Below are 12793 nucleotides of genomic sequence, written 5' to 3'. Positions count from 1 at the left end.
TGGTTTAGTATTATTGTTACATTTTGAAATCCTACAGCCTCCTGATTTTGTTGTAGACCACTGAGCTATACTAAATTTGTACCAATAAAAGGTCTATTAATTTATCTTAACTCAGGAATTAGCTGCTGCATTTGCAAGGTTTATGACTCAGCCAGTTTGCCTGGGTCGAATCAGGATCTGACACTTCCCAAAGGCGGTTCTGTCTCACTTGCCTTAAAGAGTTTAATCTTGCACTGCTCTTAATTGTTTCCTGACAGTTGTGCTCTGCAGTAGTGCGAGCGTAACCAGAAGCTGCTGCAGAATCAGCAGATAAACCAGACCCAACTCTCTGCAGCTCTGTAATGGGAGATGGCCGTTTTGTAGACGCAGTTGTATTATACTCCAACTGCAGCCCTTTTCCCTCTTTGGGCAGTAATACTTACAAACTTAAGCTTAATGATATGCAGTGAAACAAAGTGCTATTTTCAGATGTTACAGCAGGCTGCAGGCAGGCTCTTCCTGATATTCCCATATGCAGGAGAGGCTGTGTCTTCCTTTCCATCCTCTGCACTCTGCATCAGGAGTCTCTCGATTGATTCAGCGGGGACTGGTCTGAGCCCTCAGTCTCTGCTGTCTGGTGTATGTGTGCATGCAGACCCTGCATGTCTCCATCCTACCTTCTGCTAAGGGTTCACCTGTGTGTCTGCAACATGAGACGGAGATCATGTGTACTGCAGCACTTCCCCTCTTGGCTTAAGCTTGGTTAGGATTTGGTTACCCTTAATCCACGTTTCCAGGATCAGGTAGGTGTGGAAACAATGCAAGGTTATCCCGTGCTGAGCTGGTACGGCATGTCTTCGGACTTACATTCACAGCTTCTCTCTCCACGTGTTGTATTGTTACAAGGATATTGGCCCAAAGGGTTTAAAATACTTGTGGCTCAGAGGATTGGCTGTGCAGCTTCTTGCAGCTTGTTACTGATCAAATCAAGGGCTAATGTGCTTTGCTTGTGATCATCCAGTGTGCTTTCCCAAGCAACAGATTAATGTTGGGGGCTCATGCTGCTCCAAAGTACAGAGAGAGTCTTTAAGTCTCTGCAATGGAGAAGGCAAGAACAAACAAATATTACAGTTATTAGTAATAAACAGTTTTGTCAGCTTTCCATCCTGTAGTTCATTTTCATTGTTTCTGTGGGCAAGGAGCATAGCAAGAAAGCTCTGTTTTAAACACATCTACACATGAAATGGTAAAATGGTGCTTGGTTCAGCTTGCCCGGTATAAACCTCCACTGCAGCTTTCCTTAAAATAATCCTGTCACAACAAATGTCGAAAGGAAAACAATGTCTCTTGTTTTGTTCTTCTTCTAAGTGATGATGAGAGAGTAATTTGCTCTTTTGAAATCTGGATGGAAAATGTCTTGCTGAAGTGGTTCTGCATCTCAGTTTCTGCTAACATTTTTCTATGGAGCAGAGCATTATCTATTGCAAATTAATTTCTGCCAGTACAGTCTGACCCCAACAATCAGTTTTTACCTTGGCCATTTTTCTGTATCTTTTCAGTGCTAGGAGTCCTCATTTGGTGTCTGTTTATTATCTACAGAGGACATTTTAGTCTGTTTACTAATTTATTCAGGACATGCTGCACCATGAAAATTTCAGTGAGACAGAGGCTTTGAAGATGTGTCATATCCTCCTCATGGGTTCATGCTATGTAGGTGTAGGTGAGGTTGTCCTGCAAGCTGTCTTGAACGATATGTACTGCCCCCGGGCCCAAAGGCTGGGGCAAAAGAGAGTGTGTGTGACATGTTTGGGGATTCTTGATCATTGATGAGTTAGAAGTGAGTGTGTTTCAAATGTTTCTGTGAGTTTCTTCACGTTCATCATCCTTGAGAGAGCTGGTCTGAGATTGATGTGCAAAATCCTTCTGCTTTTACCTAGGCGGAGTGAAACTCTGGGCCGACCTCACTCCTGGCATTCAACCAAACTTTCGGAGAACCAACCCGATCCCAGCATGATGCAAATATCTCAGGGTATGCTTGGCACCCCTTGGCTTCAGTCCTACCACTCCAGGTAAGCACTATGCAGCTGTGCTTGTGTGCTGCATAGGCAGAGGCACAGAGCCACCAGCATTTTTATTTTTGATTTCATGTTTTTACATACCATCCATAGGCATGGAAATCAGGATTCCAAACTAGTGTGCTTCTAAACCCCAAATACTGTGTCATTGTTTCCAGTGTCACACTGGCTTCAGGGAGGCTCTGCCTCATGCCCAAGGGTCTGCCTTGATGGTGCTGACTACAAGATCAGGGTCTAAATCTAGAGCACAGGAATGAAGGAAGGGAACAAAAATTTGGTGGCAAAATAAAGTTGCCTTCATACAGCTGATGGGATTACAAACAGCCAGGGTTAGGTTTGGAGTCAGGAGGGCTTTGCTTCATCTTTGGTTACCCAGAGAAAGTGGCCATGTATTTCTCAATTAAATGCTCTCTGAAGTGATTAACATCTATGCAACTAATTGCTTAAAAAATTCTCCTTCTCAACAAGAAGAGAGCCCACTGCCAGTATATTAAGGTGGCCATCTCTGGGTCCAGATAGAGGAGTTGGAGTCCTGCTCTGTATCCCATGGCTTGCCCCCAGGGAGAAAGGCAGCACAGTTGTTTCCCCAGCAGAAGAAAAGAAATAAAAAAATAAAATTAAGCAGTAAGGAAAAGGAACATTTTTCCCTGGCAAAGCAGGAGGTTTTCAGGAGCAGGAAATTCTCCTTATAGCCACTGGCATCTAAACATCATATCTTTTACAGATATAACCAAGTCTTGGCAGAGGGGTGGGAAGGGAAAACTTGGCATTAAAAAAAGTGAGGGCATCATTACAGAAAAAAATGTGTGTTCCTCCCTGGCCTGAAGCACAGATCATCCTGTAGCATATTCACTTCCCACCTGGGGGCTTTGCTTCCCAGCTGCAGCTCCTGCAGAGCCTTTGGCAGCACGGCTGTGTCTCCTGGGAGCTTGGAGAGGAGTATGGGGAACATCTAGTGGCCAGCTGGCCATGGCTGCACAAAGCATTGCCAGGGAGATTTTTTTTTTCTTCATTAGCATAGTGGTACATTTAAATAAGTAAACCAGCTCTACCCTGAGTTTTGCAAGATCTATTTCTGTCTCTGTGCTCTTTTGCATCTCTGCAGAGCTGCTGCATTTTATTCTGGCCAGGGGGTTCTCTCCATGTATTTGTGATATCCCCATGTGAGGTGGAGAGGAAATATGGCCAGCACAAGGAGCCCACTTCCAGCTGATAGGAAGCTCTCTGAATATCTTCATTTGAACACATCTTTGGAGGCCATGAGTCCTCTGCCAACACATGTGTTTTGGAGCAGGTGCCACGGAGCACTCAGACATGTAGAGCTACATGTGAGGAGCCTGGAAAGGCTTCCTGGGCTGTTGTAAAACTTAATATCAGTGCACCCCCAACTTGCCTCCATGCACAGACACGTGCATCTCTTCTCTGTCTTGTCAGCTTAGTTTTCTTTCGCAGCAAACAAACTATCCTTGGGACAGCTAAATTTCCAGGAAGCGTGCCAGGGTATAGCCTTCATCTCCATAAAAAGGAATGAAATGGGAAAAAAGGAAGAGATTAGATTCTCCCTAGAACGCCTCATATGCTCCTCTCCTTCTCCTTGGTGGCGTCGGCACTCATTCAGCTTTTCAAGTGCTTTGGATAGGTTTGATGGGTGGAGTTGATCCTCCCTGGCTCCAGAGATGCTGTGTCTCTCTGTCTGCATTTCTCTCCTCCTACCCCTTGGTGGTAAATAAGAGCCATGTGTTGCAATGTCAAGCAGTTCCTTTTAGTGAACTGAGATGACTGCAAACAGGGGATGGAGCAAGGTCCAAATATGGGTTTTCATCTGCACGTCTCAAAGCTAAACATCTTTCTTCTGAGCTCACTTAAAAGTTGTTGTGCCTCTTCTCTGCTAACAGTGGGTTCTTACTCTTCTCTCACTCTTCCCCAGCTCCTCAACCAGCGATCTCTCTGGCTATGAGCATGGCTATCTGAGGAGAAGCCCTGACCAGTACAGTTCTCAGGGCAGCATGGAAAGCTTGGACCACTCCTCCCCTGGCTACCATCCTTGTCACCTGTCCCCAGCCAAATCCACCAACAGCATCGACCAGCTCTCTCACCTGCACAGCAAGAGAGATTCAGCCTACAGCTCCTTCTCCACCAACTCCAGCATTCCTGAGTACGCCGCTTCGCCATTCAGCAAGGAGCACTCCTGCTCCACAGACAGCATGCACTCCCGCGGCAGCCTACCAGAGGGCATGAAGCAGGCTGACATCAGGTATGTCAAGACAGTCTACGATTCCCAGCGAAGGATTTCTGAAGAGTACGAAGTGAAGTCCTCTGCTCTGCTTCCAAGCAGTGAGGCCCGGATCTCGCTGGATGGTCGCGGCCATGGCAGGCTCCACAACTTCAGCCGGAACAACACAGCTCCCTCCTGGGTGCAGCCAGGCCAGGGCTGCTCAGACAGCGAAAGCAAGCCCCACAAGGGACCTCCCTTGCCTCCCACTCGCAGTGACAGCTACGCAGCCATCAGGCATCATGAGAGACCCAGCTCATGTTCTGGCCTTGATCTGAACAAGCCTAGCCGAAGCCAGCTGAAAGGGTCCTGGTCTCCTCTTGTCAGCCCCCTCTCCCAGGGACCTCTGCTGAAGACCCACTTTGGGGAAGGGCAACTGCACACAGTGGTGGAGAAGAGCCCGGAGAGCAGTCCCACAGTGAAGCCCAAGCAGAACTATTCCCAGCCAGGGCAGCCCCTGCTGCCCACCGGGGTCTACCCAGTACCTTCTCCAGAGCCACACTATGCCCAGGTTCCCCAGCCTTCTGCAAGCAGTAATGGGACTCTTTTTCCAGCTCTGGCCAAAGAAAGTGGCTACTCTCCATCTTTTCCAGTCTCATATGACAAAGGTGCAGCCAGCAGCACCCTGGGCTTTGATGAGAATGGAAACCAAAGTACTACAAACAGATCAGCTGTTTTTTACGAGCCCCCAGATGCTGAGAGAAAGCATGATGCCACAGCACAACTTGTCCAGCAAAAACCTCATAACACAGAAGTCTACTTAAGCGTGTCAAAGAAGGAGGAGTTGTTACCCTCTTACAAGGTATCACACAGCAACCGAGATGCTGTGAGTCCTGCACAGGCCTCTAAACACAGCTTTCAAGCCCCGCATATCCAGCCAAGAGATGCCGGTGAGAGAAAAAAACCCCACCAGTCCAGAGAGAACCGGGAGGCTGAATCCCAGGCTGACAAAAATGGCAACATACAGATAAATGAGAGAGATGTTGCCACTCACCTCCAGTGGGGTCACAACAAATCCAGGCAGTATAGCTTCTCTTCTTTGCAGAACATCCCTGAGAGCTCCAGAAGGCAAAGTAGCTCTGAGCCATGTGAAAATTATTCCAGTGCCAAGCTGTCCTACTTGAACAACAGCAGCAAAGAGGAGAGGGATCACAGAGGACAATGGAGTGATGCAGACCCGCAGGCCTTTGTGAGGCAGGACAAGGGCAAGAGCATGGCTCCATTCCATGCTGTAGAGCCAAAATATGAGGAGATCCCTTTGCAGCACCCAAAGACCTCTGATCTTGGGAGGAGCCGACTCAGCTCTAGCAGCACCCAAAGTGTTCTTCATGGCAAACCAGATCCCAGCAAGTCCCGCTGCTCTGTGCTGGAGAAGGTCAGCAAGTTTGAGCAGCGAGAGCAAAGCACTCACCGACCCCAGAGTGCTGGTGTTCCCAGCTTTGGCCAGCACTATGGGCTCAGCAGGGTGAGCCAGCCCTCCAGCACCAAGAGCTCTCCAAACAGCTCGGAGGACACGCGGAGCAAACTTGGCACCCAGCAGCCCAGTGAGATGGGCAGGGTCTCCAGCCCCTCTGTGAGGAACGGGAAGTTGGAAGAGGCTGATTGGCGCTGTGTGGAGCTGCAGATGGCAGCTTCAGCGAAGCAGGCAAGGTGCAATGAGTACTATGAGCCGTGTCCGGAAAGTGAAGTGCAAATAAGGGTGGCCCAGCTGCCAAGGAGCAAAAGCACATTCCAGCTGGGAGGGGAGCCTGAGAAAGAAGCCCTCTGGAAGGACAACATCCAGGATGCCCACGTGTCACAGCTGGACACACCGTTCAACAGGGCCTACAGGAACAGCATTAAAGACGCACAGTCCCGAGTACTGAGGGCCACCTCCTTCCGGCGCATCAGCCCCCCATTTGTGAATATGCCCAAGAGGGCGATCCAGAGGCCTGCCTCGGCTCATGTGGGCATGAGGAGCATGGCGGCGTCTCCCCACACCCCAAAGGAGAGACACAGTGTCACACCGACGGAAGGCAGCCTCTCTGCCTTGGACAACTCCAGGACACCGCACATCTTGCGCATCGGGGGCCGGAAGCGGCTGACAGCAGAACAGAAGAAGCGGTCTTACTCAGAGCCAGAGAAGATGAACGAGGTGGGCATCTCTGATGGGGAGCCATCACCTTTCTCCTTCCAGAAGAAAGGCCTCCATTTTGTCTTCCCAGAGAACACGGTGGCTGATAGGCGTAAGATCTTTGAAAGGGATGGCAAAGCTTCTTCCACTGTCAGCCTCTCTAAGCCAGAGCTCAAGCAACTCCAACAGAATGCCCTCGCCGAATACATTGAGCGCAAAACGGGCAAACGACCATCCTCACAGGACATTGGGCTGCTCAGGGAGCGATCCCACAGCTCCTACCTGCAAGCAGGTGGCCAGGACAGCCAGAGCCTTTCCTCTGCCTCCAGCATGAATTCTCTCCAGGATCAGAACCTCTTGCGCCGGAGAGAGTCCATTGAACGGATAGCCAGGACAGGGCGGGTGTCTTCCACCCTTCCTCCCGGGCTGACCGGCTGCTTTGATGGGAGTGGGGATGAGCAGAAGAAAGGACACCGGGACAGCTCGATCATGAGCAGATCAAAACCAGACAGGTGTCGGGATTACAGAGCCAAAGTGGAGCTCAACAAAGGCACGCAGACAGACCCTCTGCGCCCACAGGGCCAGCCTTGCTATGGGAAGAAGGAGCGGAGCTTTGAAGCACCCAGGAAATCTGGGAAATCAGTGTCTGTGGAAGACTTGCTTGATAGATACGACAATCAGCAAAGGAATGCATGTGTCCCTGTGCATACACGTTCCAGATCGTCACCCACAGCAGATAAAAAACACCAGGTATGTGGAAATTGGATTGTCTGTTCAAGAAAGCAGGGAAACGGGGTATGTCAGGCAACAGACTGATGCTCAGTCTTGGCAATAACTCCATTGGTACTGAAAGGTTAAATGCATGCTGAGGTACAGACCATTTATTCCTTTTACATTAGGATGCTGTTTTAATTGCTTGCTGCTGAGTTATTGCTTCTGTTCTGCTTTCTTACTGCTGGGGCTCCTTCAGGGATTTCACAGATGCAGGGATTTCAATGCATCTGCTGATAACATGCTTGTGTGCTTCCTGTCCATGGCAGACCATCTGAGGTGTCATGTGCTTATCTGCCAGCATCAATGGGAAAGCACTGGGATGTTTGTGGTGGGGTGTACTCCATGCTGCTGCTGTTCTTTTTCCTTAGTCCACTACCCTAGTGCAAAGCGGAGGATCTTAAAGGCTGCTTGAAATTGCCTCTGCTTGTGCTGTGTCTGACAGTGCTGGGAAATGCTCAGAACAGGCACTGCCAAGTAACCGCTAAGTTTTGCCTCCAGCCCTGGAGGGAAACATTGTGGAGAAATTTAGTGGAGACCCATTTTGCTCTCTCCATGTCCCCTGCTTGGTGGTTGGGAACATAACACTGATGTGTCATGAACAGGGAATTTGACTGACTCCACTGACAGTAAATAGTGGAAATAAGCTTACTTCTTAAAGAACAACTGCCCAGGCTGAAATCTGTGCAGACCTATTTAGGTAACTGCAGCTGCTCAGGCCACTGTGATCTACAGCAACGGTGGGCCTGCTGCTCTGTTCCTGTCTTCACACCAGGCTCTGTTCATCGCAGAGAAAGGGAGGAAGCAGCCTGAATGTGTGAGCAGGCTTCTTGTTGCAAATAGTCTGAGTGTTTGGGCAGGCCTGCATACTTAAAGGGCATCTGAGACCCAGGACCCTTCCTGCTACTTAAACATTTACTGCTGCCCAGAAGGATTACGAAGGTGCAGTGAAGAGATACTGAATTGAGTAATGTAAAAAGGGATATGGGGAGAGAGCTCTGGGCAGAGGAAGGAGTCATCTGCCCAGACCCCTTGGTGTTACATTCTGCATACCCTCTCTCCACAGACCGCAGATCCCAATGGCCAATTAACAGTTCACGTTTAACAGGCCTGCTGTCTCATGCAGGAGACACACAGGGAAGTTCTTGAAATCCTTAATGTTTCCCTTGCTGGCTCATTTTCAGTCTTGTGTACATTCATCAGCCAAACCAGAGTTCTGTCTGGTGGAAGCTAGCTCAGGAAACATGGTAAGCAGTGGTGCAGAACTGCTCACAGCATCTTCCAGTGTCTTCTTTAATGTACTTTTAAGATAAGATGCACTTTTAAGATTTTTTTTTTTTAAGATAAGATGCAGAAAGAGGGTAGAGACCTTGCTGCTCTTTCCCAGAGTGCTTTGGCTGTATCCACTTCTGGAGTGAGTATTTATCTCAGAGGCAGTGAGGCTTTGGTGAAAATCCTGTTCTTAATTCCTAATTCAGGAAAGCATGTTCGACTTCAAACATACGGCAAAATTTAAGTGTGTTTGAAAGTATATTTGAGTGCTCTCTTAACTCAGTTTGTTTCTGAACCGTCTCCAATACAACAGTAAAAAAAAAAGTGAGGGACAAAGCCAAAGCAACCGGGTGGTTGGGGTTTTTTGGGACCTTTTGAGATTTTTTGTGGGAAATGTTTATTTCCAGTTTAGCAGCAGACTTCTCTGCCTCACTGTATATTTTGCAGGGCCTTGTGTACAGTGTATTATATTCCTTTCAGGCTACATATAAATCACATTGCAATGTCACTGTAGGAATTTGTTTAGAGATATAAGGAAATAGATAGCCATGTGGAATTACTAGCGCTCCATCTTCAGAGCAGATTCTCAGCCTTCTTTCCTTTCTGCTTTTTAAATCTGTCTCAGCCTGCATATCTTCCAGCTCTCTAAGTCCTAAATTAAGGTCGGCTCTTACCCTTACACTGTAGCAACACTGGCCAAAAAATCGAACAAGGAATGGTGTGGGAAAGGGGGCAATGGGTTGCGCTGTGCTGAAAAGGTCATTTGGGAGAAAATACCAACCTCTTCAAAAGCAGGCATAGCATTTGCTTTCATGTCTCATAGTAGTCTGGTGTCTTATGGCATAGAGAGTCAGATTCACAAAGCTATTTCAGCTCTGAAATTTCTTTGGTTTTAGATCAGATGCCCAAAGAGGAGTTGGTCCAGCACTTCAGTTTTCAAAAAAACGAGTGCAAAACTTGGTGATGTTTTTCAGCACATCTGCTTGTGACTGGAGCTCCTGAACTCTGTGCTATTCAGCATCTCTCTGCAGCATTTTCCTCTTGTTTTGGTGCTAGGTTTGGGCACAGTTTGTTCACTATCCAACTTCTCTGGTTAAGGCTGTTTTAATGATACCTCAGCTTCTTGCTTGCATATTTAAACATCAGTGAGCACCCAGCTCCCATTGATACATTTGGGCATGTTTTCAGAGGAGGCAGGGCCTAGCTATGAGTATTGTGTGATATGTGCTGTAGCTTCTTAGTAGGGAGCATCAGTGTTTTATTGCTTTCTTTCATTTGTTGCTGATAATGCTGTCTTTCCACTCCAGGACCTGCTGAGAAGAGAAAGCAGTGAATTTGGTGCCATGGTGAGAGATCCTTTCTATGTGATCAGTGCAGGAGCCAGGTGGGTGCATGTTATTGTCCCCTTTATCACTTCAGGATCAGCTCTTATTACCCAGCTGCTAGCAGCAGTTGTGATGTGCTGTCTGTGCCAATAGGTGGCTAGGGACAAGCTAGAGAAAGTCTGTATGGGTGCAGATATGAATGTGCTCTGCCCAGTGGAGTTAGGAGGAGTAAGTTGTCATGAGCTGTTTTTCCCACTGCAGACATTAACTCACTCTAAGTTCTTTCTCCACAATCATGTTGTCTTGGTGTGTGTTTCTGCAGCAACAGACAAATCATGTACCTTCCAAATGTGTTTCATCTACTGTTAGAAATTATCAGAGCTGGAGGACTCCAAAGGAAAATATACCATGATGTCTCTCTTTGTCTGGGTTTCTCCAGTCCTGGATGCTGCCTCCCCAGAAGCGAGTGAACATCAGTGTGAGCTAAAACAAAGAGATCACATTTATCTGGGAGCTTTGCATCTAGGCTGCTTTATTTTGTATAGGCAGGATATCTTGCTCAGCAACAGGAGAGAGACAAATGTTTTTAAAAATAGAAAAGTGTAATAATAAAACACATAATATTAGGACTTATGTAACTATCCTTTTAGCAATAGATTGTTTTGAAGCTAACCAGGACTGAAGTTGATCTTGCTATATTTACATTTAAATAATAAATAGATGCTTGCCCTAAGCTCTGAATGCCCAAATAGCTAACCGTTAGCTTACAGTAAAAACCATCAAGAGAGACCAAAATAATTACTCACAAAGGAGCTCTGTTTCTTTTATAAACTTGCAGTAAATGTTGTCCCACTCTGTTGTCACACTGAGATTAACACTGCTGTCTCCAAAGGTTTCACTCTACAGCTCTGGGTAGGGGAGTTACAGCTGAAAGTAGGGGAAAGCATCTAGTCTAGCTGGATCTTACTTCGCCTGGCTGGCAAATTTTTTCTTCCTAAGAAAACATAAATGTTGTTTTAAAGGAACTCGTTCTGCTTTCAGGCGTGCCTTTTATGACTGCTTAAAATGCACCCTTTCTCTTAAATTCAGAATAATTTTTTCCTTTTTTTTCCTTTTTTTTTTTTTCCTTGAGAAAAAAGCTCTTTTAGTTCATCCTGCCTCCCTGTATGTTCTAGAGCTGGCATTTCATCATTCTTTCCAAAAACTGGTTTCTGTTTTCTTTTTTTTTTAAATCCAAACTATTTTCTACATAATGAAATGGATCATCCAGACTGAAAAAAAAAAGTTTATTGTGGCACAAAATATAGGATTCTCATTTTCATGCTTCATTGTACAAACGTTATTGGTATTAACCCAACATTCTTATAAAGTTTCTGCTCTGTTGGTGTCTTGCATGTTCTGCAAGCACATTTCCTCTGGGAGATTTGAGGTTGCTTTCCCTTTTAGATCAGAATTTAATGAGAGAAGACAAGAAAAAGCCCTTGGCTCTGAGGATACAGGTTCCCACCACAAAGGCTGCAAAGCACTCCCCATTAAGCCTTTGCTGTTGAATGTTTTTTTTTAATATATATATTGCTGAGCTTGGAGTGAACTGAATAAGAGTGGGCAGGATTTTTGAAAGCAAAAGTGTTCTGATACTGTGTTCCTAAAGCTAGAAGAAGTTTTGCAGTTAAGTCTCAGTGGGAACAAGATATGAATCCTCTGCAAAGTTATAAAGACAAGTAAACTAGGTCCTTAGCCATATTCAGGAGGAATTCTGCTATCAGGATAACGTTGAACCTTCTCCTACTGTGGTGTGAGTATATCACAGTCTGGGTAAAACAGGATTACTGCAACATCCTTAATCCATCCCTTAAGAGATGCAAATCTTTGTCTGTCCTGTGATTGTCAGTCCCAAATAGCTATTTTTTAGCCAGTCCTCTCACATATAACCATCACCATCCTATCTTTGCTTGCAGCATACTGCATGCACATGCCCTTCCAGAGAGTCAGTACCAGGCAGTAGGAGTTACACTTCTAGGTTCCCTTGGAACACAACATTTAATGTGATGAAGAGGAGATGGGACCATCTGTACCTTCTCTCTTGATCAAGGAGGAAAATTATCAGATGGTCAGCTTAGACAAGTGAGCATTTGGTCTTGTCACACATGCTACATAACTTATGCTCTATGCTACTGACCTGCTCTGCAGGTGTCATACAATAGCTGGCTCATAAGCACTGCTGGGAATGATCATTGCTCCACCAGTTTTAGAACCCACAGTTGCCTCCACAGTAGGAGAGATCTTTAAATTAGAGAATTACCATCTGGTGTTTCTGACAAATACTGAGCATCTTAAAAGAATACACATTGCTACTGTCCAGGAACCACAGACAATACCAAGAGTATTCTGTCTGGGAAGTTTCCCTGCTCCCAGGCAAAGGCTGCCAAATTCTGTTCTCAGTTACACCAGAATAAAGCCAGAACGACCCATGTCTTTGTCAGAGTTGTTTTTAATTTGTACCAGTGTGCCTGGGAACAAATTTGGGCCCCAAGTCTCAACATCATGGGCTAGAAGTAAGTGTAAGACTGCTTGAACAATGTGTCTCGAGAACAGAAAATGTATTGGCAGTACAGCTTTATTGTATTTTATTGTTTTATGGTCTGGCCTCATGTTTTTAGGCCATCTTCTCTTGCATCTTCTAGTGCTAATTATTACAGCTCATTTTGTTTTCCAACTAAATAACCATACAAGCAAGTAGGTTTGACTACATATTCTGAGCAGGATCCTTGCTTCAGAGGCCAGACCCTGTTTCTTAGGCTTACATGATAATCTGTTAAAAGATACGGAAAGAATAATATGATCTTCTTAGTTTGCAACCGTAACATGCACTTGAAGTCTGTTGTGATTTTTTTTGTAACAACTACAAATATAAGTGGAACTCTTTTACTTAATAGAATCCCAACATTGTAAGAGCTTTTCAAATTTTTCTATGAAGTCAAAGTAG

General features: G+C 46.0%; 1 protein-coding gene across 11 annotated transcripts in view; it reads left to right on the top strand.

The window, feature by feature from the left end:
• Nucleotides 1-12793, top strand: part of SHROOM3 (shroom family member 3) — a 134091-nt gene that overhangs the window by 111142 nt on the left and 10156 nt on the right. For all 11 annotated transcript variants that reach the window (XM_090139079.1, XM_090139080.1, XM_090139083.1 and 8 more), the window contains 3 exons: nucleotides 1917-2048; nucleotides 3982-7189; nucleotides 9790-9866. In XM_090139079.1, coding sequence (XP_089995205.1) covers nucleotides 1917-2048; nucleotides 3982-7189; nucleotides 9790-9866 — 3417 coding nt within the window. The remainder of the gene's footprint in view (nucleotides 1-1916; nucleotides 2049-3981; nucleotides 7190-9789; nucleotides 9867-12793) is intronic.

This window comes from Phasianus colchicus, chromosome 4 (assembly GCF_987193195.1).
Source record: "Phasianus colchicus chromosome 4, bPhaCol1.hap1.1, whole genome shotgun sequence".
Lineage (NCBI taxonomy): Eukaryota > Metazoa > Chordata > Aves > Galliformes > Phasianidae > Phasianus > Phasianus colchicus.
This window is presented reverse-complemented; position numbering and strand designations above follow the sequence as displayed.